Source organism: Lathyrus oleraceus, chromosome 7, assembly GCF_024323335.1.
Source record: "Lathyrus oleraceus cultivar Zhongwan6 chromosome 7, CAAS_Psat_ZW6_1.0, whole genome shotgun sequence".
Taxonomy (NCBI): Eukaryota; Viridiplantae; Streptophyta; class Magnoliopsida; order Fabales; family Fabaceae; genus Lathyrus; species Lathyrus oleraceus.
Window position 1 is genome coordinate 25,095,917 of NC_066585.1, and position 27,840 is coordinate 25,123,756.

The 27,840-nt window shown below is 34.2% G+C and overlaps 2 protein-coding genes across 5 annotated transcripts; both read left to right on the forward strand.

Moving 5' to 3' along the window:
* Positions 1-344: 344 nt before the first annotated feature.
* Positions 345-2,343, forward strand: LOC127101820 (uncharacterized). Its single transcript, XM_051039262.1, has 4 exons — positions 345-927; positions 1,045-1,606; positions 1,913-2,021; positions 2,287-2,343. The coding sequence occupies exons 1-4, from the start codon at positions 345-347 to the stop codon at positions 2,341-2,343; spliced, it is 1,311 nt and encodes a 436-aa protein (XP_050895219.1).
* Positions 2,344-4,117: 1,774 nt separating this feature from the next.
* LOC127105309 (NADPH:adrenodoxin oxidoreductase, mitochondrial) lies at positions 4,118-9,865 on the forward strand. Of its 4 annotated transcripts, none has more exons than XM_051042476.1 (13): positions 4,120-4,456; positions 4,547-4,651; positions 4,790-4,903; positions 5,019-5,072; positions 5,259-5,375; positions 5,654-5,763; positions 5,851-5,924; positions 6,284-6,345; positions 6,595-6,793; positions 7,008-7,068; positions 7,295-7,362; positions 8,048-8,190; positions 9,362-9,865. In XM_051042476.1, exons 1-13 carry the CDS (start codon positions 4,328-4,330, stop codon positions 9,611-9,613), a joined length of 1,488 nt encoding a protein of 495 aa, XP_050898433.1. In that variant the 5' UTR covers positions 4,120-4,327; the 3' UTR covers positions 9,614-9,865. The 4 variants fall into 4 exon arrangements, with proteins under 4 accessions (XP_050898436.1, XP_050898433.1, XP_050898434.1 ...); XM_051042477.1 differs by having other exon boundaries at positions 4,428-4,456; positions 4,776-4,903; XM_051042478.1 differs by having other exon boundaries at positions 4,437-4,456; positions 4,768-4,903.
* Positions 9,866-27,840: the final 17,975 nt, after the last annotated feature.

The window sequence follows — 27,840 nt, forward strand, 5'->3', positions numbered from 1 at the left end:
ATATTGCCCCATAAGTAGTTCTATTTAGACAATCGAAAAATCGTTTAACTGACGTGAAATACATTCAAACCTGTCTTTATCTGCACTGCACTTAGTATTTTCTTTATTTACTGTTATTTTGCAACATCAATATCTCTTTTATACCGCCTTAGATGAACACTGCAACGATAGTAATCGATAGATTGACGATTTGGTCTCTGTGGGATCGATATTCTTTTATATTACTCTGACGCGATTCGTGCACTTGCGAATACATCGATCACTACTCCAACTCTTCCAACTTCCTGCTTCTTCCTCACACTCCTCTACTAGGGCAACTGCAATTTTTCCATAGAAACGTCAAAATGTCACAACATCAAACTACTTCTACTTCAAAAACTACTAAGTCCACTCAAAAGGTTAGCGCTCCTTCCATGGACTTTCATGATGATGAGATTCTGGATGTGGTTCCTCTATCAGTTATTCCCTGCGAGACCCTTGATTTGAACCATCCCATGGATGCATCAACTTCTGCATGCCCCAATCAAGGTAACAACTCTAGTATCCCTTCTAGCTCAACTCATGTCACTAGTTCTAAGGAAGATATACACCACACTGATCATGTCATAAGGAACCTAGTCACTAGAATCCTTAATGAAGGACATTCTATGAAGAGAGTCTCTACTCCCCTGTCTAAAATGTACCCCTCGCCCGAAGGTGCACAACATAGTGAGAAGAATAACGATTCCTCCAAGTCTGAGAAGGACATGGCTGCTGAAGGTTTGTGCTCTCTAGGGCAAACTATGTCTGGTAAAGGAAAATCTATGACATCTAAAACTGCCAATGCTTCCCATTCTGAGAAGCATGATGTTGCAAATGATGTGATTGACCTAGAGGATGATAGGTCTGATGAGCAAGAGGATAGCTTACTTCATCACTTAAAGCCAAGTGTGGCTAAGCGTATGAAGACTCGAAAAGGAAGATATGTGGCTGAAATGATGTCAGATATAACATCTAAGAAGACTGCTGGTGTTGGTCCTTCCAAATCTTGGAGCAAGGTTGAAGTGAAGAAGAGGAAGGTTAGAGAAGTCTCTGAGTCTGAAGAAGATGTTGAGGAAGATGTCCCTGACATCTCTCCTGTGAAGAAGACCATTGTGAGGAAGTCCCATGTGAAAGTTGCTGCTGTGCATTTGGATAATATCTCTTTCCATCTTGAAGATGGAGCTGCCAAATGGAAATTTGTGATTAAAAGAAGGGTGGCTGTGGAAAGGGAGTTAGGAAAGGATGCTGTTGAAGTCAAGGAGGTCATGAACCTAATAAAGACTGTTGGGTTGATGAAGACTGTGGCTGGGTTCTCTCAGTGTTATGAGGGTTTGGTTAAGGAATTCATTACCAACATTTCTGAGGATATTGCTGATAAGAATAACAAGGAATTTTGCAAAGTATTTGTGAGAGGTAAGTGTATCACTTTCTCTCCCACTGTTATTAACAATTTTCTGGGAAGAAGAGTTGAGGGTGCAAGTGAATTGGAAGCTACAGACAATAAGGTCTGTAGAGAAATTACAGCAAGACAGGTGAAAGGGTGGCCTATTAAAAAGCATCTTCCTTCTGGGAAGTTAACTGTCAAGTATGCAATCTTGCATAAAATAGGAGCTGCAAATTGGGTGCCTACCAATCACATTTCCACAATTGCTAATACCCTTGGAAGATTTATTTTTGTTGTTGGAACCAAAATGAATTTTGATTATGGTAGATTTATGTTTGAACAAATTGTCAAGCATGCATCTACTAATGCAGTTAAGCTGCCTATTGCCTTTCCCTATATGATTTGTGGGATTATCCTGAGTCAACACCCTGGGATTCTGAGTTCTAATGACTTACCAAGTAGAAGAAAACCTGCTCCGTCAGTGCACTATAAATTGTTTGAAGGCAGTCATGTCGAAGACATTGTCATGACATCTGTTATGGAAAAGCCAGCCTCTAAAGTTGGAACTATTACTGAGCTGAAGGAGACTTGTAAAGAGCTGGATGAAGGGATAAGGGTAACAACAACTAGGAAAGAATCGTTGGAAGCCCTGATTGCAAGCTTGGAGCAAGCTGAAGGTGAGAATATTAAACATGCTAAGGAAGCTGAAGCCCACACCTCTAGTGAGAGGTCTGCAACTAATAATGAGACAAGTGGCAATTCTGTTTCTGATGTTGATGAAGCTGCAAGCTCAAGCTCCTCTGATTAGCTCCTTTGAATTTGACCCCCATTGATGTGATGATTTTTGTTGCTGTTTTGATGGATTTTCTTGATTTTGGCAGTTCTGTTCTGCTGTATTCATGTTTTGTTGGTTTGTATCTCAACTTGCTTACAGTTGAATATGTACTTGGTTTTGTAACCCTTAACCTTTGACAATTTGGTTTATGACTAAATAGACATTTATTTTGTCTCGTTGGTCTCTTTTGGCTAAAAAGGGGGAGATGTAGCTATAGCCATAGCTGTTGTTTAATGTTATGAGGGAGGGATAAATATTTTGTCTGTGTAAAGCAGATTGGTGCTTGGTGTGGACTAGCTGAAGGGGGAGGTGGTGTGTTCTGAGCACAAGCACATGTGTGTTTACTAGTTGCTATTTTTGCTAGTAATGTGTGTATGTTTACTTCTGCTGCTGCTGAACTGATACTTTATTTGATTTCTTGTGAACGTATGATTTGATGTATGTTTTAGCCAAAATTTTCCAAAGGGGGAGTTTGTTGGTTCTATGTGTTGGCATCAATTTTGGTAAAACTTAGAGTGATCACAAGTTGTCACGCGTGTTATCTTGACATGTGATATCAGCTTCCTGCAGGATGTTTAAATATGGTTGTGCAGGATTTAGCTAAGATGTCAGACCCGATGTTAAGACATGTGTATACAGAACATTCAGTCTGAATGTTATGTATCTTAATATTGCTCTTTTCATGCAAAGCCGTGTGTGATTATGTGGAGATTGAATGCGTTAATCAAGGAGTAATTTGATTTAAAACTAGAATGATCTATTTTCTAATAAGGGATGATTAACTGCTGTTTCTTAGAAGATACACAAGGAAAATAGAATCAGGGTTTTATGCTGTCCATGCCCATTCAAAAGCTTCTATTTAAAGGCCATGTAAAACCTAGTTTAAACACACAAGAGACGAATGATAAAGAGAGAGAGAGTTTTAGGGTTTTAGCCTTGTGTGAGCTTGTGTATTGTGAGCCATTCATTCATCTTATTGATGTTTGAATTGGACTGACTTTTGTGTTGTAACTTGTCCACTCTAAACTTTGAAGCACGAGTGTTTGTTTACTTGGTTGAAGCTTTTAAGCAAGATCAAGTATGTGTCCTTGAAGAGTGTCTTCTTTCTTTGTAAGATTTGTTTTTATATCACTGCTGTGATTGAGGGGGAGTGAGTAGGGTCTCATATCTAAGAGTTCTTAGATAGAAGTCACACTGGTAGAGATTAGGTGAAAAGACTGTAACTTGAAGTTGTTTACTGAGAGTCTTTGAACTAATTCTGTTTAGTGGATTTCCTTCCTGACTTGGTAGCCCCCAGACGTAGGTGAGTTTGCACCGAACTGGGTTAACAATTGCTTGTGTCACTTGTTCAATTGTTTCTTTATTTTTATCCTATTTATACTTTAGTTGTTGTTCAGATATTAGTGTCGTGACATTACCTTCGACATCTCATATCTGATACCAGAATTTCACACTTCTTAAGAGTTCCGGTGTGAAAAAAAATCAAACATCCGGAACACTTTTGAGAAGACTTCCGGTGAAAATAATAAAAAACTTGAAGACTTCTGAGAAGAGTTCCGGTGTGCAATTTGAAAATCGAAAGACTTTTGCAATGAGTTCCGGTGAATTGGAGAAAACTAGAACACTTACTAAATGTGTTCCAGTATGCGAATTGTAAACCGAAAGTCTTGCCGATTGAGTTCTGATTTGGAGCGATACAATGTGTGTTTCCGAAAGACTTGAAACGAGAGTGAAGTAAAATGAAAATTTTAAAAATATAGCTTATTTATATGAGGGCATTTTGGTCCAAAAAATTATAATATAAAAATAGGGGGATAAGATAATTGATGGGATATTGGGTAAAATCTTCTCATTTGACCAACAAAAAGGCCAAGCCCAAAAAGATCTATTTCATTGCTGACCCGGAAACTGGACTGGACCCGCCTTTATGAATTAATCTGGGTCGGGTCATCCGATTCTTTATGGTACTTGATCACCGCTTTTCAAATCTTCAACCGGAAAACCTTTGAATTTTATGCAGAAAACGCATATACAAAGGACAGTAACAGAGCAATTCAATTACCCAATTTCTTTCCCCAGTTGATAAAATGCTGCAAAGGAGAATTTCCCACTCACGAAAGTGGCTTTGTAGAAGCTTCTCGAACGTTCTTCACTCGGAGCCTTTGCGAGTGTGTGTTGTCGGAAGTGGCCCTGCCGGTTGCTACACTGCCGAGAAGGTTAGTCATCTCTGTCAACATTTTAGGGTTTTTAGTTTTGAAAATTGAAAATGGGTAACGAAATTGAGTAATTGGATTGCGTTGGTTTAGATGCTGAAGGCGCATCAACAAGCACAAGTTGATATCATTGATAGGTTGCCTACGCCTTTTGGGTTGGTTCGCTCTGGTGTTGCACCTGATCACCCTGAAACAAAGGTCTATTTTTGGATTTAGTGGGAAAAATGTTTGCTTGTTAATTTGTTATTATTGTTTGGGGGTTGGAATGGGTTTTCTATATTTTTCTTTGATGAGAGTAACTCTATTGAGCTTAGTTTACCAGAAAAATTGCAACAGATTGTCGTCAACCAATTTTCACGGGCGATGCAACATGAACGGTGCTCGTTTTTCGGAAACGTGGCCCTTGGATCCAGCATATCTCTTTCTGAATTACGCAAGCTGTATGATGTGGTGAGGCTTTGGTTCTGAATTTGTTATGCCAATGGTAAAATGTTCCATGTACATGTTGATCATGTTGATCAGCTGTACTATCTTTTTCAATGACTCTGTTTATGCGTTCGAGCAGGTTGTCCTTGCATATGGCGCTGAAAGCGACAGAGATCTTGGTATTCCAGGAGAAGTATGCTTGATTTATTCATTTTTCTTTTTTTCTTAATTATAGTGATATGATGCTGGAATATTTGAATTCATTGATACTTTATCATAGTATAAGTGACGTTTTATTGTTTATCACGTGACAGTTGTGCATTAACTGATAATTTGTTGCTTTCATTTTAATGCCTTGTTTACATTTTTTTCTTCTCAGAACTTAAAAGGGGTAATATCAGCTAGAGAATTTGTTTGGTGGTATAATGGGCACCCAGATGGACGAAATCTTGATCCAGACCTGAAGAGCACTGATACAGCTGTAATTCTTGGACAGGTAACTCTACCTCATGTGTTCTTACAATGGCTAAATTTTACAGCGACTCTTAACTGAGCAGATGCTATAATGTTTTGTTCATAAGAGATGACTTTTCAAAATATTTGAAGCAGCTTGGTGCTATTAAACTCCTATCATGATGGGGTGCATATTAGGGTTGACCCATTGTGGGTGTGTTGGTTTCACAGCTCAAATCCTAATCAATTAGATGACTTATATTGATTTAAATTTTAACTTTGGTTAAGGTTTACTAGAGAAACGGTTTTATTTAATTTCAGGGGAATGTTGCTTTAGATGTTGCACGTATTCTTTTACGACCTACTACAGAGTTAGCGACAACTGATATTGCCAGTCATGCTTTGGCTTCTTTAGAGGAGAGCTCTATCAGGTTTTAATTGCATTATTTGAAACAACCAGATATTCTTATTGATATTATTCAGCATGTTGTATATCAGTAATATAAGCAATATTACAGGGTAGTTTATTTGGTTGGAAGACGTGGTCCAGCCCAAGCAGCTTGTACTGCCAAAGAGCTACGTGAAGTTCTAGGTAACTTTTGCATAAAGTCCTATACCAAATCTATTTTACCCATTTAGTTACTTATTCATATTTGTTTGATTCTTTTTGGTGTCGTCCTATGTAACTGTTTGGAAAAGGGCACTTTGGCTATATGATGATTTTCTTTGTTAGACATGGATGTTTCCTTTGTAAAAGAATACTTCTCACTTTACATAGTATACCTTGTTATGTGGGTTTCTATTCTCCATTGGTTTCCATGATTTCAGTTTTTGGCTTGCCGTTTGATATATTATATTGGTTTATCATCCTTATCTGTATTGGTCACAGTTGCCGTTTTACACCATTCCCACTTATATTACACTAACTGAAGCTCCGGCATCTATTTACAGGTATTCACAATCTTGATATTTCAATACAGGAATCTGATCTACTACTAACCCCAGCTGATGAGGTATAAGATGAACCAATTTTATTTGATTCATCATTATTTTTCCAATCTTCACCCAGGAAACATGAAAATATAAAGATTCCCTGAGTAGTATCTATTTTCTACTTGCTATTTTGTAGTTCTATTTTCCTGTTTTGCATCTTCTATCTAGAATCTAGATATGCTATTCTGTAAATGTTTTTACAACTAAAAAAAAACTTAGATTTCTTTTCACTAATGTTATCAATGTATTGATGTTGTCACTTGGCAAAGGAAGAGCTTAAGAGCAACCGAATACACAGAAGAATTTTTGAGTTGTTATCCAAGGCAGCCACCTCAAGACCAAGACATGCTGGTTTGAACCAGCGCCAGCTCCGTTTTGTGTTCTTCCGTAAGCCAGATAGCTTTCAAGAAGCAAAAGACAGTACTGGCCATGTCTCTGGAGTGCGTTTTGAGAAGACAGTTCTTAAAGGTAGTTTTCATTTTTATAAGAAATTAATTTATTAGAATTTAGAACATGGATAATACACTCTAATATAATAGAATACGTTCAATAGTTTAAAATTGGCATAATTTATTGTGGTAACAGATATGCCCAATGCGTATACACTACTGGGATTGTTTGAAAATACGAGTCTTTTTTTTACAGTGATATTCTTTTTTGATTACTCAAATTAATTTTATAGGTGCTGGCCCTGGAAAACAAATTGCCGTTGGTACCGGAGAATTTGAAGATATAAAATGCGGGTATACTCAAGAAACAATATTAAATCACCAAGTTTTTTATTTGTAAAAATTGTTAGCATTTGGCATGAAATATTTTCTGCTGATATTATTATATTCAAAGCTTCAAATGTTACAGTATTATATATTATATATTATATATGCCACTACCGATATTTATTCCTGCACTGTTATCACAAAATGGTCTGAATATTTACTGATTACATTGCCACTTGCTGGCTTTTTGTAGGATGGTTCTTAAGAGCATTGGTTACAAATCAGTACCGGTAGATGGCCTCCCTTTTGATCACAAGAAAGGTGAAGGAATAACGGGTGTTCCCAATTTACTTACTTTTAGTTCATATTATTGTTAATTAATGTTACATATTTTCTTGTGACAAAGCCATGTTTTTATTCAATGTTAATTTCAAAATATGCTTGATTGTAGAAATTTCTGCCGATTTTGGGATAATGGTACTTTCTAAATAGTATTCAGCCTTTTTTTTCGAAAAGCAGTATTCAGCCTTTTTTTCCCGAAAAGCAGTATTCAGCCTTTTTTTCACCAGAATATGATTTGTTTAAGTTTTGGGACACGTGGTTTTGTCGATGGCAGGATTTTGAACATTATATTGTTTGATTGACTGTGACCATATTAGACTTAGAAGTTGATCAGAGTTTCAGAAGTTTTTAAGTGGCAATAAAACAGTACATGGATGGCCCAAATTTCAAACCTTAAAATCAAAATTTTAGATTCAACTTGCACTAGTGTATTCACTGTTTTTTTTCTTCAGTGTCTGTAGGTAGGACTTATAAATGGATTCAGTTGCTCTTTTGTGATGATGCAATTTTATTATTTATTTCTCTCTGTTCATCGTGGATTAAGAGATTGGAGGATTCTAATCTTCCTACTTTGTAGTCTCCTTTTGTTAATAACTCGCGCATTATAAAAAATAGTGACATCTGTCAGTAGTTCTTAGTTAATATATATGATGTGTACCTTCAGGTATAGTTCCAAATGATAAAGGTCGAGTGTTGCATGAGACTTCGGATACTGCAGTTCTTGAAGAAGGCTTGTACGTATGTGGTTGGCTGAAGAGAGGGCCAACTGGGATTGTTGCGACAAACCTATATTGTGCTGAAGAAACTGTATGCGACTCTTTCTTTTCTATCCATATTGTCCCTATAAAAGTTAAACTGTCAGAAGTAGCAAATCTCACAGTTTTCATGTTTTCATTAGAATTCTTAAAGCCGAGTCTGAGTTAATGAGATTGATGTGAGCTTTTAGTTGTTAGGTTGTTACCCATTTAATTTAACCCGTATTTTAAAGGTTAATATAATGTTTTTTCTCATGTTATTTCGCTGCAGTTCCTCTTCATTGTCCCTGTGTGTATATTAAGAACCTGCAGCATTAATGCTAGTTAGATTAAGCTCAAACAAATATCGTATTAAAGCTTTGCTTCAACAGCTTCTCAAACCCTTTATTTCTCGATTCCCAATTCCGAGTTCATTCAATGTTCTTCCACTTTCTAGTTCCTTTGATCCCGGTCAAACTCTAGTTTTCTCATTTTAAGTTCCTTGTTCCAAATCTGGGACAGATTCTCCACTATATTTCCTTGGTGGGTTCATCAAGAAGCCATTTACACAAGATCCTTCCCGTGCTAGTTTAGAAGACAAATCATAATCGGTTCTCTTAATGATTCACAAGTGTTATCGAACCTATTCAATTGCAATACCATGCCTAAAGAAACATATCCATTTAATGCTTATTTATAAGCTATTCTGAGTTGTTTACTAAAATAATTCATACATTTGTACAAATACTTAAGTTATGAGATAAGCCTAAATAAGCTTTTCTAAATCTCGAGTCTCGACTAAATTCCACTCTATGAGGAACATTGTTTTTCCCGTTGTAGTTCTTTTACCGCAGCATGCATTTTTTTATAGGATACTATTGGTCTTATCTGTTTCTCACTGTCCTCTTCACTCCCCTTAAAAGAATTAAACTGATTGTCGTAAAGCTACCAATTTTGAATTATCATACATATAACTGCACAAGTTTCACAAACCACATTTTTCTCAGGCACTCTATTTGACAAATCTATTTTATGACCAAATTTTAATTTCAACCATGTCATCTAAGTCACACACAGTTCACTGTGAAACCTTGTTTTACCCTTCAAAATCCCTTATTTGGGACATGTTACATAGAATATGATTGGACTTGCTCAACTTTTAACAACAGGGAAGAGGGAGGGGTAGCTAAAGTTTACATGTGATTACTAGTATTGTATTTTTCTGCTGACAATTGACATGATAGGTTTCGAGCATTTTAGAAGACCTTGAGAAAGGAGTTTTGATTTCATCAACGGCCGCACCAAAACCAGGTAGGGACGGTCTCCTCAATCTTTTGCAAGACAGAAATGTTCGAAATTTCTCATTCAATGATTGGGAAAAGATAGACTCTGAAGAAAGGAATCTTGGAAGTTTAAGGAACAAGCCTAGGGAAAAACTAGCCACTTGGAACGAACTACTGACAGCTACCTCCGAAGGAACCGGATATTCAACGTGATACATAATTTTAGCCTGGTAAACATCTTTTCATGCACCAAGAAAAAACTAAATAATTGAAAGAAGACTTTCACAATCCACACTCATTGGTGAAGATATCAACAACGAAGTCCGGTTAAAGAGTTTTCTTGTAAATGATTTTTGGATTGCAATACTAATCATGCCTGATTATTGTCTCATTGATACTTTCTATTGATACTTTCTATTGCCTGTGTACACTATTTTTTGTATTAAATTAAATAAGCATTGCCAATTTGCCATATTACAAAGATAATTTACAATAGTTGTCATTATTATAAACATTTAAACACTTATTTGCCTATAGTTCATTGTATACATTAAACAAAATTTGCAGTACAACCTGTACTCAGCTACCTAAATGATATGATGATGCACTAAGATCTTAACATCAACCAAATTGGAGTAGGCCATCACCAAACGGTCAATTCCAGATTGAAATTATTGTCTCTGCATATCTTTTAACAATATTTGACTTATTTTGAAGTGACGCACGATGCGGACCCAAAAAGCGGAAAGAAGTGACCCAACAAATTGATTCTCTGAAGATTATGTTTGGGTGGCTCTGCCTCTATGATTCTATCCCAGACTGTAAAACACATGCAATCACAGGGAAGGATATTCTTACATATTTTTGGCGAATTACATCTAATTGCTGTGGTTCATTCAATGGTATAAATTCAATGTGTCACATGTTTTGTTTGGTTGGTTTGAAACATTATTTTCAAGTCAACAGTCGTGTTTCATTCTGCTTCATTCTGCTGATCCCCACAAGGGGAACGATATTCATCTTAGATTTATTTTTGCCAAATCCGTCATTTATTATGCCCTAACAGTTAGTAGTAATCATCTTAAAGCAGGGTGATTAAATATTTTGAAGTGCTAATTGATGCTGTAAAAGACCTGATTTTTTCATGCAGTAACGTGCTTTCATCCCTTCAAAATTAAGCTTAAAGTGTGAATTATTCGATTTTATCTATTGGTTATATAATCTGTGACTGTGTTTTGGAAAACAAAGGGAATCCATTTTCATTAGTACATTCGTACATATGATGAGATAAGATAACGAAATAGATGGTCATGATTTCACTTCAATGTTATGAGATGAAATATAGTCCACAAACTATGACCCTTTCTAGAAATGAAATTTGATTCTCACAATTCTCTTTGCATGGCTCTAAACTTAACTAGTCAATCATTCAGATTTCAGGCCTTTCAAGTGTTTCACACTCTGTTTTGTAGGGTTTTTGTATCAACTTTTTGCATAAACCTCAAACTTCAAGATCTGGAAAAAGGAAGGAATATGCTATAAATTTTCTTTGGTCCAAATATTACTCAGATATATGAATGGAAAGGCTTTTCATACCATGTCAATTTTTTTCAAAGTACAAAATTTTATATCAGATTTGAAAAAAATGATAGTCAATACACAATATTTACTGATTTATAAATCGAGATTCATGGAAGTATAAAAATAAGACAGAATATAAAAAGCCATTTTCTAAGAATTTAAATCTTTAGTGGTACTAGTCGCATTGCATTTTTAGTGGGAATCAAATTCTTACCCTATATGTAAAATCATTTCATATGATAATTTAATTATTTAGTTGACTTGAGTCACGTTTTGGTTGTGACATAATATAGTGTTTGATGAGACATAATATAATAACTCAATCATAAAACTTATTATATCATGTCTTATTAAAATTAATGATTAAATTTGAGTTAAGTTAGAAGTTAATAAAATATAATTTAAATATAAAAATGAAATATAATATAATATATAAAAATTAAATTTGCTACTTAATTTGTCTATAGAAATTAAAATTTTTTAAAATAAAATTATTATTAAAATTGTTCAAAATTATTATTTTTATGAAAAATTGTAATATTCTTTATGATAAAAATAATCGTGTAATAATCTTGCAAACTTTTTTTAAAAGGGAAAAATTATTATTCATAATAAAAGTATTTTTTGAATTTTTTATGACATAAATAAAATATAAGATTGTATCATTAATTAATTTTATAATTTTATTAACCAAAAATATATATTATCAACAATTTATTTTACTTATAATTTATTAATCAATTTCATTATTTTATTAATTAATAAAATACATAATATTAATATTTTTATAATATATATTAACTAACCTTTTACGCATGTGAAATTTTATTTTTGTATGTCAGAGGACAAAATAATCAAATTATAAATTATACTAAAAATAAACTTTTATACTAAAATAACCAACTTTATTTTTTCCCCTTAAGCCTACTTTTAATGTCAGAACACATATTAATTAAACTATGCATTGTATTAATCAAATTTTTATCCACCATAAATCAAAGATTTTTTTGAGAGAAAAAAATAGAAAAATCAAAGTTATATATGTATATATATATATATATGAGATTAATTACTATGCACTGTCAGTGTAAAAAGTTTTACACAATCGATTCATCACTATCACCCGTTTGCATTACATTATAGATTTTTTATATAAAAGTCAAACTTGTTTCAACATCCAACGACTATGATTAACTGACGGCGTAAAATCCTTTTACACTGTCAGTGTATTTCAATTAAATCCTATATATATATATATATATATATATATATATATATATATATATATATATATATATATATATATATATATATATATATATATATATATATTCCAAAAGTCAAATTCCACTATGCATCGGTCGCACTTGTTAAAATTTTGTTCATAAACTCAAAGTCTTCCCACGCTATAAACTGCTTTTTAAATTAGAAAAATGTCTCTATTTTAGGAAAATAACAATGGATGTTCCATTTACAGCCAATTTTTTTTTTTATAAATTATGGTTATGGATGTCGAACATTGAAGAATACCGCGGAGAAACGTCTCCAAATAGATTTTAATAAACACAGTTTTATTGTTAGAATAAATTTTTAACTTTGAAATATCATTTGATTTCAAATTTTCTTTATATTCATAAAAATGTAATTTCATGCTTTAATACACGATTTTATATCATCGTGTTGTTTAATCATCCCATTCATCAATTTAAAATGAAAAAAAAATAGAAAAAATACGGAGCGTTGAATAAGAAACGTTCCGTGCGATACAAGAGGAGTAAGTAGAGCTTTCACTTGAGGGGGAGCATTGTGGACTCATATGTGAGAGGGAGTGCACGGTGAGAAAAACACTGCGAGGGAGAGAACCAAGAAATTGCAGAGTTGTTTTTCTTTCAGCACACATGGCTTCCGACAATAGCTTTGTGCAAGCTGCTATTCCCCGCTTTGATGGTCACTATGACCATTGGAGCATGCTCATGGAAAACTTCTTGAGATCCAAGGAGTATTGGCAGGTTGTGGAATCTGGATTACCAGAGATAGGAGATGAAGCTGCATTGACTAATGCACAAAAAACAGAAAGAGAAGCTTTGAAGTTAAAGGATTTGAAGGCGAAGAATTACCTCTTTCAAGCCATCGATCGAGCAACCTTGGAGACGATTCTTTGCAAAGACTCCTCCAAGCAGATTTGGGACTCTATGAAAAGAAGGTATATGGGAAATGCAAGGGCAAAGCGTGTGCAACTGCAGGCACTTCGAACAAAATTCGAAACTTTGCGAATGAAAACAGGCGAACCTGTCGCTGATTATTTATGTAGAACCATGGCAGTGGCTAACAAAATGAGAGTTCATGGAGAAAAAATGGAGGACGTGAAGATTGTAGAAAAGATTCTTCGGTCAATGACGCCCAAATTCAATTTTGTTGTCTGCTCCATTGAAGAATCAAAAAACATTAATGAACTGACACTTGATGAGTTGCAAAGTTCCTTGTCGGTTCATGAGCAAAAAATCATCCAGCAGGACACCGAGGAACAAGCTTTGAAGGCTTCAAACTTTAAAAGTTCCGATAGAGGAAAAGGAAAGTGGAAGGACAAGAATCCATATCACAAATCAGATGAGGATTATGCATCAGATACGCGAAAGGGTAACAACTACCGTCAATTCAGAGGCAACAAGACGAATAATGACAAGTCCAAAGTTGAATGTTTTCGATGTCACAGATATGGTCACTACAAGTCTGAGTGTAGAACTAAATTGCACCATGATCGTGGTCAGAAGTCTAACTATGTGGAAGAAAAGGAAGAAGATATTTCTCTCTTGATGGCATGTCACAAGGAGGAGAAAATGCATGGAAGTATGTGGTACTTAGACACAGGCTGCAGCAACCACATGTGCGGGGATAAATTATTGTTTTCAGACTTGGATGAATCATTCTGAAGCACTATAAAGTTTGGAGATAACTCTACCGTTTCAATCATTGGCAAAGGAAATGTCAAAATCTATACAAAAGACAACACAGAACATTGTATTGGTAATGTTTACTTTGCCCCTGATTTGAAAACTAATCTTCTTAGTGTTGGACAACTCCAGGAGAAGGGATTTGAGATTAATATCAAAGATGGGGTGTGTTGTATCCAGAATAAAGAAAAGGGATTGGTTGCTGAAATAAACATGACATCAAATCGCATGTTTCTGCTGCATTTCAGAAACACTTCCCAAATTAGTCTCTCAGCGGAATTGAAAGATGAGTCATGGCTATGGCATTTTCGCTATGGTCATTTGAGCTTTGGAGGATTGCAAACTCTCCAACAGAAGAATATGGTGAAAGGTCTGCCACAGTTTCAAAGACCATCCCAAGTTTGTGAAGAATGTGTTGTTGGAAAGCAACATCGAGAAGCTTTTCCAGCAGGAAAATCACGGAGAGCAAAACAAGTCTTGGAGCTGATTCATTCTGACATCTGCGGTCCAATCACTCCAACCTCAAATGGCGGTAAACGTTACTTCATAACGTTTATTGATGATTTTAGTCGGAAAATATGGGTTTATCTTTTGCAGGAAAAGTCTGAAGCTCTATCCGTCTTCAAACAATTCAAGGTTCTTGCTGAAAATGAAATGGAGATGTCAATTAAAATCCTACGCAGCGATCGTGGTGGTGAATACAACTCACGAGAATTTGTAGATTTTTGTGAGACACATGGAATCCGGAAGCAGCTTACAACAACTTACACACCACAACAAAATGGCGTCTCAGAAAGGAAGAATAGAACCATAATGAATATGGTTCGAACAATGTTGAAGATGAGCGGGATGCCAAAAAGTTTTTGGCCAGAGGCTGTAACCTGGAGCATTCACTTGCTGAACAGAAGTCCCACATTTGCTGTCAAGAATATGACACCCGAAGAAGCATGGAACGGCCACAAGCCAAGTATTGAGCATTGAACATAGTGGGACTTCCTTTTCTAGAGCAACACCTTTGTGAGAGACACACCACATATTCACCCAAAACCTTAAGGTGATAGGTGAGTGGGTTCTCTCACTTATAAATGCTCAAGTCTCTACATTATCAACCAATGTGGGACTATTATCCACACTACTCACACTTGACACATTCTCATAATTGACATGACAAATCCAACAATCTTTAGGTTAAAGCGCAAGATGGAAATTAGCAAAAATGAAACATGCGATTTAAAATAGACCAATCAAAACATTTTAAATAGCCAACGGGGATGCAAACTTAGATGACCTGAGATAAATTTCGGTCATATTCCCCGATAAACTCAGAGCATAAGTCTACCACCAATGTGATCGCCTCTTCATCACAAATTCGACCTCATGCTCAAAATTCATTTATCTAAACTGAGCATGGAGAATTTCAGAAGCAAGCAAACCACGGAAAATAAAATTAAATGATGAATTCGATCAATCAACATCAGATAAGTTAGGGAAAGATATCATAGAGTGAATGACTACATCGTGATAACTTGTTTGAGTTTAAATGATGCTCAGAACTACCTTGTCTAAATGGTGGTCAGAAGTTGATGAAACTCGATCTGGTCAGGGCACTTCAGAAGGTGTTAGAGCTTGGAGATTGTTGCAAAAGCTTTAGAGAAGATCGAAGGTGCTAATGGAATCAAGAAATTGGATTGAAACAAGCTGTTATTCAAAACACAATAGTTCAATTTTCTGGAAAAATTTCAGAGTGAAGTAGGGATTTCTTGGCTCTCAAAAGCTTGAAAATGAAACAAGCATGTTGCTTTATTTATAGAGAATAAATTGGGATCCACCACTCTGGCGCCGTTGACACTCTTCAACTGAACGTTTCTTACTCACCACCATTGTGGCACCGTTGACTTTCGATACAAGTAAGTTAGTCTCTTTCTCAAACCAAAGGCTCATGATACCATTTGTTGGAGGAGCATTGAACATTAGGTTTTGGATGAATACATGGTGTGTCTCTCACAAAAGTGTTGTTTTAGAGGAAGTCACAATATTCAATGCTTCATAGTAAAAAAACTCCTCCAACATAATTAATAGAATAATTGAATTAAATGAAAGCTAATAAATAGGAGTATAATTATAGAAAAAAATAACAAATATTAAATTGATATTGTAAATTAACAATTATTTTAAGATAAAGAAAAAATACATATAATAATTTTTTATGAAACAGAAAGTCTTAAGTGATAATAGAATGTCGGATGAAATAACTTTTTATTAAGAATGTATATCTCTTAATCTTAAAGAATTTTCTCCATTCCACAATAATAACTGATTTTGGGGGCTTATTTATCATGAATTTTGGCCTAATAATATCAATCTTGACATGAGTTTGACTTAATCTTTTGTTAGTTCATGTATGTATATATACCTTAATGTTTAAGTTGGCTACCACTTTTGTTTATTTACTACCTAGTAGAGATTCATGAATGTCTCCATTTTTTGAACATAGATAGTTGATTTCAATAGCTACATAATGCAAATAATGAAACCTATTGTAGTGTAAAATGTAATGAGCCATTGTAGGTGCTCTTTGGAAAAGATAGAGTATAGACTTTAACTTCAATGCCACTATGGTTGACTGATTGGGACTGGTCACTTCATTTTCTCTAATGTACATGCTGCTTATTGCATTAATTAAGTCAATACAAATACAAAGAAACATCTACTTCTACTACACTTTCATGTTTCACTATTCTAATGGCTGCTCAAAACTTATACTCCCTCCGACCTAAAATATATATATATATATATATAAAAAAAACTATTTTTCTTGATCTATACTATTATAAATTAATTAAATAAATTTATTTTTAAAAAACAAAATTAAATGTAAATTATATTTTATTTACTCTCATTTATACATAATCAATAATCAATTAAAATATTGTTTATACATATTTTTATAAAATTTATTTTAAAAAATACAAAATAGTTAATTTAAATTATTATAGTTTACTTTATTTAAATTAAGTGTAATTTTCATTTTTTTTCTCATTGAAACAGAGGGAGGATTTTACAAGTTATTGTTGAAATAAAGAAGGAAGTCTATGGTGAGATTTTGGGTAATTAAGGAGGTTAGAACATTTGAAAGAATATCTTGTTTTTTTTGGGTTAATTTTATTGTTTGGCTTACAAATGATAATATTTTTTTATTAGGGTTTAGTCTCTAACAACATTATTTATTTATATTTATATATTAGTTTAAATAAATTATTGATATTTATAAATCAATAAATTAAAAAAAATTCTATTTATAAATTTTAAAAGAAAATTCTATAGAAATCGTGATAATATTTTACACAGGATAATTTATTGTTTGCTTTACAAATGACAATATATTTTTTATTAGGGTTTAAAACATCATTTATTTATATTTATATATTAATATAAGTAGATTGTTGATATTTATAAATTAATAATTAAAAAAAACTCTTTTCTATTTATAAATTTTGAAAGAAAATTCTATAAAAGTCATGATAATATTTTACACAATTTAAGGTAGAGTTTTATATATTTATCTATAATCTCTATTTCTAAATGAGTGGTTTATTTGATCAATTTATAAATTAAAAAAATAAAGTAAAAAAAGAATAGTATGTTTTCTTACTTAAAATATTAATATCATGTATTGATAATTTATATTTTCAAATAAATACAACATTACGGATACTATTTTTCTAAATAAGCATTTAAAGATACTATTGAATTATGAGAGGTGTAAGTAATATTAATTATAAGAGAAATGTTAAAAACATTTTATTTTTAATATGGTTCAAGCTACCGAGTGTTTTAGGACACTCTTTAAGAGTTTATAAAGATAAGCTTTTTTTACAAGCGTGTATATTCAATATTATTAAAAATTAAAATAATTAATGTTTATAAAAAATACTTTTTTAATTTAAAATTTTTAAAGACGATTTTTAGAGTACAACAACTTTTTTAATATTCACTTTATTATTGGATAAAATACATGTGAATTATACATGCGAAACACATTTTTAAAGTGAATATTTTATTTAATAAAAAAATAACTTTTGATAGAGTGTGCATGTCACTCTTCTCAATTATAATATATAATTAAAAAGAAAAAAATTAATATTTTATTAAAAATTAAACAAAGGCATTTATTTTAGAACACATTATTTTTCAAATAAATTAACTATTTTGAGACAAAAGAAGTATTACTGATAACATTGCTTTGAATTTTTTTTGCACCCCAATCACCGATGAGGGTGTTGGTTTGAGGTCCCCCATCGCTCTAAATGAAGCCATTAATCTGAAGTTATGCTGAGACATGATGATCTCTGATGAGCCCTTTGCTATCATCTTAAAATGCAGAACTCTGAGGAGATTTGATATGATAAAACATCATATATTTTCTTCAGTTTGGCAAGGTATCAAAAGTGAATATAATCTTCTCACAAGTAAGACTAGTTGGATTATTGGCCATGGTAGTTCCATCAGATTTTGGACTGAATCGTGGTGTGGAGCTCCCTTGATCTTGGAGACATCCATCTCTTTTCTTCACAACAAAGATATTGACCCTTTTGCAAAAGTTTCCGACATCCTGCTAAATGGGCAATGGCACTTCCCTGATACATGGTCCATACAATTCCCTTTCATTATTTATAGAGTCAAGGCTCCTGATAGCATTTAAATCATGGACAATGATCATTTGGTGTGGGCTACCTCCTCATCGGGCATGCTTAGCTTGAAAGAAGACTACTTACTATTACCCACATCCAGACTCAATTAGACATCACTAACAATAATTCAAAGATCATTTGTAACTCTCCCATATAAGACTTTGTCCTTCTCAAATCTTTCAAGGCTCAAATTAATTCTCTGCTAGCTCCGGTGATCAAGGTAATTTTGTGGCATCCTCCGAACAATGTGTCGCGGTGAAGAATTGGAGACCAAGCTATTGATTAGGCTTGACTCATGAATCAAAATATCACCACCGAATTTTCATTTATCCAAGGGAAGGAGAAAAGATTCAAAAATAACCCAATATGTATATGCAAAGCTAGAATATTAAACTTAAGCTAAGCAAAAAAAGGGGGGAGATTCTAAGGCACGAAGGTGTGTTATGAAAATGGAAGGTATTAGCACCATAATCATCTGTAGTACTCTACAAGAACCTTTTAAATATATGTGTTTGGTTTAAAATTGTTTGTTATTTGATTGGGGAGATGAGAACAAGAACATCTTTTTATTGTTTGATGATTTGGAAAGATATTGAGTCTTATGCCTACGTACCCGTGAAGGATCAAAACCTCGTAGTTCGGGTTCAAAAATAAGAAGGGATTTGTTGGGGTTGATTTTATGAGAAAGAGACAAATTGTCATCTTAAGGAGAAAAATCACTTTTAAACCACCACAAACGTGTGGAAGATCTTTGCATCAAATTGAAAGAAGGACTCTCACTTGGATATATAATCAACAAGTATGCCACATACCTCTTCCAAATGGAAAAGAATCAATATCAATCTCAACAATGTTATGGGCTAGGGGATTTAAATCTCAACTAGGGATGACTCATGTCTAATCCTTTTATGAAAATATTTTCAACATGGAAAAGCCAAAGTGGTAAAAGGGTTTGAATTAAGTTTGTGTTTTTTAGGTCTTATGAAAAGATCTTTGAATATGCTTAAGTATTTTGAAGCATTTTATTAAGAAATAAAAGGGAAAATAATGACCTAAGTCAAAGTTTATTATGAAAGTGGTTATAAGAAGGAGAGAGAGAGAGAGAGAGAGAGAGAGAGAGAGAGAGAGAGAGAGAGAGAGAGAGAGAGAGAGAGAGATAGAATCCTAAGATTTACATTGAGGGGAATCTAAGATTGTATCTAGAAGTTTTGGATTAAGGAGAAGCAAAGTTGTATAGGATGCAGATGAACACACACATGCAAAATAACAAGAATGTCATGATTCCTTTCCCTTGGATATAAATAATAACAAGGTTGAACATGCATTAACATTAAGGCACAAAATATGGCTAAATACAATGGCAATCACAAGGTGAGTGAGATATGGATGACAATATTGATCATGGTTTTTAGGCATTGAGATAAACATAAACAAGACATGACGAAGTTTCACATAACATCACAAGACACAACACATTGATGGTGAAGACAAAATCATATTTGACATGGTAAAGACATTCATTGGTACATGGTAAACACAACATGAATCAATTTAGGTCAAACATGCATCACATTATAAGTCTTTACAAAATAAATATTAAACTTGAATCAAAGTTCATGATAAGACCAAGCTTAAGTGGAAACCCTAATCATGCATCAAGATGCTTCAAAAGATTCATCTAAACAAAACCCTAAGTTTCATCTAAATAATCAATCAGTAATATTTTAAAACAAGGCCATTTAATTATGGTATAATGCCCAAAATATGATCATGTTTAAGAAAACAAAATGCTACCAACATCAAACAAGACCTAAACAAATATACATTGGTCACACAAACATCTATGATCACTTAGAACAAGGAAACAATAAAAGAAAATTCATTAAAAGGCCTAAAAATAACATAAAATGCACTAGTTTTCTACCTAATAAAAATGGTCAAAATAAATATTATTTTTTGGGATTTTTTTTATGGATTCATAAAATAGACATTCTCATGAACACATGGCAAAAATAATGGGTCAAAAATGTTAAGAAATCATAAAGTTATGGATATTTGAAGTTAGGAAGAAAAATGAACATTTAACAAGTGAGAAAAAAACATTACACTGGCCAGGTTCGAACCCACGTCCTTGGGGTTCCATGCACTGTTTGGAAAAATAAAATAAAAACAAAGTCTAGGGCGAGGGGGATTCAAACCCCAAACCTTTTGGTTACAAGTGACTTAGGACGCACGTTTCTACCACTAGGGTGACTATACATCTGTTTATTATAAAACAAGAAATTGTATATATTATAAAAACACGTTTGATTTGACTTTTCCATGTCATGTCAACATCTTCTTCAACCTCTCTCTCTTATTTTTGTTTTTTTTCTTTCATTATTTTTCAAATCTTCCATCAATTATATCTCTCTCATTTCTCAACCATTTTTCATGAAATAAATATCAAAATTGCTTAGAAAAATGTAAGGAACACAATGGTACAATAAATTTTAGCTAATACTCAAAGATGAAGATGCACGAAGGCCAAAACCAGAACTGAAACTTTAGGTTTCATGAAACTTAAATTCACATAAACAGCAAGATAAATGGCATGTGAGTTAATGATCAACCTTAACACAATAAGTGCTACATATTTGCTTCATAAATCACATAGAAATGATGCATGTATAGTGAGTTTCAAAGTGCAAGAATATACCTATTGGAGCAAGGTCCAATGCCTCATCAATACCACTTCCAGCTACTATTTGATGCTTCTCCTAATGCTTATGAACTCCCATAAGGTGATTGGAACCCTTGGTTGGCAGAATGCACGAGCAAGATGAGAGAAATGGAGGTTAAGGTCAAAAGCTTGCAAAAATGAAGTTTTGCTTGGTGAGCTTGGTGTCCGGATAGCTGAGACTTTGTTCTATACTTATAGTGATCCTTTAGGGTTCAAGAAGCTTTAGATATCATAAAATAATTGTGGTTTGTACTGGTTTGCTTGCTTGGCTGGTTCTTGCACAAAACACCAAGTGGGAAGCATGGAAAAAGCATGGGGTGCATGTAGTGTTTTGTTGAGCTTTGTCTGAAGTATAAGAGTTGACTTGAGGTTTAGAGTTGGTATGTCTCATAACCAAATCCATTTGAGATCTCAATGGTACTTAATATTGAGTTAAATGTACTTTACACAAATGGAAGTGTAACCTTTATGCCAAAAATGGAATGATTCATTGTGTAATGGCTTGGTTGCTTGGATAATGGCTCAAAAGTGTGTGTGATCTTATAATTAGAGTGAGATTTAGAAGCAAGATATCCTTTAAAGTAATTTTATGTAGCTTTGGCTCAAGGTTGCATGATGAACTTGCCATGAAAATGACCAAAAATTCAGATTTGGAGAGCCAACTTCATCTCTTCGAAACTCCTAGCTCAAATATGATAATTTCATGCTCTTGGAATTTTTGCAAATCTAAGACCATCCTCTATAAATTTCATGTTGGGAGTTTTCCTTTAATCAATATGGATCATGATGATCAAGTAAGTCACTTTTTGGAGGCAGATTTGGTTGAAATTGTTTCTAAGTGTTTCAATTTTATGGCTTCATCACTTGAAATCCTTGTATTTTTTGGGAATCAATCAAGGACAAAGTTGAACTATGAAGTAAGACCTTTAATCTGATCATTGGAGCAAAGAAAATGATGGCTTGGATCACAAGTTATGGCCTTGGAAAATTGGGTACTTGAACATGTATTTTTTTCATAACTTGGAAAAATTTACAAAACCAAATCTTGCCCTTTTTGTAAGTAGCCTCAAATTTCTTGTTTTCTCTTGATCAAATGCATCTATCAACCATATTTTCATGATCCTTGAGTTGAGAAGTCCATGGCTTACCAAAAATGTCAAAAGTCAAACTTTGACTTTGCCTCAGTTGACTTTGTATCAGATGAATCCAATTCTTGCAATCTTTAATAAATGAGATCTCTTGGGAACATTGGATGATGTGAATGGATCACTTATTATTTATTTGAGTTCTTTGAGCCATACTTCAAGCTTTGAGATCATGCCTTGGCTAAAAAGTCAACCAGTTGACTTTGGGTAAAACCCTAGTTGAGGGTATCAGATGAACTTTGGCCTTGATGAATTTGAGATGGAATGATCTTGAACTTGATTCTTGTTGATGGAAGTCACTTGGTCACCTGGGAAGGATGAGGAGTTTGAAATGTTTAAACTCATGCCAAGTCTTGATTGATCAATCTTTGAAAGCTCTTGGTGCAAAACTCTAGCTTAAGGCAAACAAAGTAGAAAATCTTTTTGTATTTTCAATAGGTTAGTCATGCAAAGATGCTAGATGTCACGCAAATGATACAAATGATGGTGGCATATTAGGGTTTACAATTAGGGTATGACATATTCCCCTATTTAAGTTTCTTCAATCCGGAGATGTGAATATTGGAATTTTCATCTCGACGTGATTGGAGAGACTTAAATACAAACATGAACAATTTTTTGGCCCCAAGAGGCCACCAAATGCTTATGATATGATCATGTAGGACTCAGGAATTCTGTGAGGAACAATGTCATAGGGGAGTAATATTAGTTGAGAAAACATACAGGGATAAAGGAACACCACTATGGGGATAAACAAAAGGAAATTCCACTTAGGAAAAGATTACAACTTCAACTGAGGAAGAAGATTTGCAAATTCCAATGGATCAGGGCTTACTGGGGAATAAATCATTCCAAAGGATCGTGAATTCAACTAAGGAAGGGGTGATGGCTCCAAGGGGATGAGATTATCAACCCTACTAGGGAATGAGACTACCGACTACCAATTACAGGGCAACTTAAACAATAGGGTAGCTCAAGGAGGGAGGTATATTACCTACTACCAAACATGTGGTAGCCTAAGCAAATGTAATCATCTTGTTAGAAATATATTGGATCACAATAGGTTTCTCAAAGGTAGAGATGATTTCCTGTTCAAATAACGAGTCCAAATAAAAGTACACTTCACTGAGGAAACATCTTCGCAACAGGTTTCTCAAAGGTAGAGATGACTGCCTGTTCAAACAACGAGTTCTGGCTTTCGCAATAGGTTTCTCAAAGGTAGAGATGACCGCTTGTTCAAATAACGAGTTCTGGCTTTCACAACAGGTTTCTCAAAGGTAGAGATGACCACATGTTCAAATAACGAGTTCTGGCTTTCGCAACAGGTTTCTCAAAGGTAGAGATAGCCGTTTGTTCAAATAATGAGTCCAAATAAGCTTACATGATCAAAACATGATTCAACTTCTTCTTTACTTAAGTATTCCACCTAGAAAAGGCAAAATAAACATATCCATGATTCGGGTCATAAGCCAGTGAACGGGCCTTGGTTTCTTCTTTAACCAAGTCTTTCTCTCGGAAAGGATCAATGAACAAGCTCCTAAAAAGGTGACCACTTGTTGGGGAAAGAGAAGAAACTTCACCGGGGATCTTCGAACGATGCAAGTCAATTAATCTTGTAAAAATCTGGAATTCTCAAATAAAGAGAAAATCACAGTAAGGATCTTCAACAAACTTCCACCGTGATTTACTAGGGAAAGTACCATTAGTTGTGATTAACACCTCACTGGTGATATAAGTTCTTGTAACGGAACACCACACCGGGGATATAAAGTCCTGTGATAAAAGAAAGGTGCTTGTAGTAGTCTTTAACAAACTTCTTTGACAAAATTTTCTTGGGATATTACCATTTGTTGGAAAGAATGTTTGATATGTTGATAACTTCATTGGAGATAAACAAAATTCTCAAAAAGAGATTGCCATTTGTTATCTAAAATGGGCGTCCATAAATAGAATAAGCTTCTCGGAAAAAGACAACTACTTACTGGGGATCAGAGATCATGAAATAGGGTTCTCAAATAAAGAGGCAACTACCTGTTGGAAGTATTCATTAAACTTCTCTGGAGAGAAAACCATATGATAGAAGAAAAATTCTATGTTGATAATTCCTTCGAGATAGACAAGCTTCTCAAAAGAGATAACCACTTGTGCCTATACTGGGGAAAATGATATCTCTTCACTGGTGATAATGAAGATGCTTCTCCTAGGGAGACAATGCAAAATAAATGCACTCTCGATCTAGGTTTAATAGCCTAGAGAGATTCACCATTAATTTCTAAATATTTGGCTCACTCCAAGAACAATTGGAGAGAAAACAATCAAGCAAGACTCTACCAATGGGGAATAAAGATCAATTGGGATTTTATCCTATCCAAAGATGGAAAAGGATAACTAAAGCAACCATCTTCCACGAGGAATAAACTCAGTGGGGAATTAGAAAGGATATAAACTCTCTACTTAAGGTTGAAGACTCCTATGGGGAAGGAAACATAACACCCAAGGATGAACATAGTCAAAGAGATGGAGGTAAATGTCATCAAGGATGAACATAATATGTTTCATAGCTCAACATGAGCTTGGCTAGTCTCATTAAGGTGGAAAACATCACTAGAGATGAGTTAAAGGTCATCAAAGGAGAAAAGGCTCGTCACGAGGTCCAATTCTCTCTGGGGATAGGAAGATGCTTCGTCTGGGGATGAAATGTGAACCTTTGATGGAGCAAAGATGTTGCTGTAGGCTTCCAGTTTCTCAAGGATGTGTATAGATTTGTCAGGAAAACCTTCAAAAATGATTCTTCCGGGGATATCATCAAAATTTGCAGCTTCCACTGGGGATAATGAAGATCGCTGAAAAAGCTTGATTGTTTATTTTAAAGATTGATAGAAAATCCAGGCTTAACACTCTGCTGGGGAACATTAAGTTCCAACATCTAATACTTCACAGCTTACTCGCCGCTTGGGGATTTAACTGTGGACGTTCTTTTTTGCATTCACAAATCAAAAGAAAACAAAATTTTATTTTGAAAAAACAAATTTTTTCAAATATTCATTTCAAAAATTGTTATCAAAGTAAAAATGATATTTTTGCGGAGCAGAAATAAAATAAGGATTGCCAATAAATATATATAAGTCTCAAATTTTATTGATAGAATGGTGATCCGTAAATGGCGTGATCCCATGGATATTTACAAAGTTAGAAAAATGGTAATACGGGAAAAGGCTACATTAAAATACAATGAAACTATTCTCCCTAACAAATTTGAATTCGAGATGTATTTGGGCTTCTGATAAGAGCCAGTTGAGAGCTTTGACAGATAACCATTTCTTCAAGTGATCCAATCTGATCTGATGCAGTTACTTGCCATATAATCCTTTGTTTTTTCCTAGATTGCCTTTTCAGGTTTTCAATCTACCTGGATAATCATTTTCTGTTTATGTCTTTAATTTTTGCCTGGACCGCCCTTTCAGGTTTTTAGTCCACCGGGACGCTCATTTTTGCCTAAGCCGCCTTTTCGGGTTTTCGACTTAGCGAGCTGTTCTTTTATTTTTCTAGGCGAAGTATTTCTTGACTGCGTTAGCATTCATAGGACGTGGGAGTTCCTCACCATCCATATTTATAAGAATCAAGGCCCACCGGAGAAGGATTTCTTGACAACATATGGACCATCATAATTAGGAGTCCCTTTGCCCCTAGAATCAGATATGAAAGATTGAATCTTTTTAAGCACAAGGTCACCTTTGATGCGGTACTTTTTGCAAGTATACAAACGCGTTAGAGTAATATAAAAGATTGTCGAATCCACAGAGACCAAGTGTCAATCTATCGTTATCTATTGTTATGGTGTTTATCAAAGGCAATCAAAATAGATGTTTTTAGAGTGTGCAATGAAAAGTAAAGTGTTGAATAAAGTTTAATTAATAAAAACAGGGTTGAATGTAATTCACATAATCAATTAATAATCCAAGTACTTGCTAATAGAACTACTTATGGGCAATGTTTCCTACTTTGAAAAGAACTAATTTAACGGGAACTGTCGCTTTCGCGTATTCAGAACCGAGTTGTACTCCCTAATCAAACCCTCTTATTGTCACTTATAAAAAGGCGCGCATTGCGTTAGAGTAGTAAACCTATTTTTAAGAAATATAGTATCTTGACTAATTTGAAAAGTATTATAACCTGGTTTTCTTAACCAAAAGAGGTTCTTACGAACCAGACTCTAAGCTTATAAACGCGTCCGAAAATAGTTTTAAAATCTATTTTCTTCTTAAATTAAAAACTCCTAATGAACTAAACAAAGCGCTTTCGCTGTTTTTGAAATAGTTAAAAACAGTTAAGTTTAGATAGACGTTGGACGGCTTTCGATCTTACCCAACAGAATTGAAATGCGGGAAAACTTAAGTTGAAAGTTAAAATAGCCCTTAAGTACTTCTACTAACAACTGTACGGATTATCGGTTCAATTACGATCCTTACATTCTAACCTTATAAATTTAGTTAGACATGGTAAAGTAAAAGTGCATTAATTTAAATAAAAATAGTGCGAGTGCAGAAAGTAAATAAAAGTAGTGCGAGTGCGGGAAATAAATAAAAGTAAAGTGCGAGTGCGAGAAATAAATAAAGTAAAGCGAGTGCGAGAAATAAATAAAGTAAAGCGAGTGCGGGAAATAAATAAAGTAAAGTGCGAGTGCGAGAAATAAATAAAGTAAAGCGAGTGCGGGAAAATAAATAAGATAAAGACAAGTAATAAAAACCTGCTCCAATCGGAGGGTTGAATAAATTGCAAAGCGGAAATGAAAATGGCGGCAGGATTAACTTCCTTCCAAAGTGCTCCAAACTCGATTACAGACTCTATCACAGACTCGATTACACAATTGTGGTAACACTCCAATGCGAAGCGATTACCACTTTAAAATACTGAATATATGCCTAAGTGAAACAAAGTTGCTCTGAGTTTTCCTCTGTTCTAATGATTGTAAAAGTGATTTCGAGTTTCTATTTATAAGCAAGTAAAAAGATGGAAATGACAAGGATGCCCTTCAACTTGAAAATGGGAGGGAAAACTTTTCCTCTTGTGGCGCCCGCCACAAGACCATTCTGAGGCGCCTTAGTGGAAGTAGTGGGGAACGTGGCAGTTGAGGGAAGTTGAGCCTGGACACGTCATGGCAGGGTCTATGGCGCCAGCCATGGGGGAAGCCACAAGTACAAAATGCTGAATTTTAGGGTTTTTGGCTCTTTTTCGCTCCTTTTCTCGATCGGGGCTCCGATTAAAGTAAAAACCTGAAAACAAAGAAAAACATAGTAATAACACAACAAAATAGCAATAAAACAACTAGAATGCATATGAAATCGGAGTC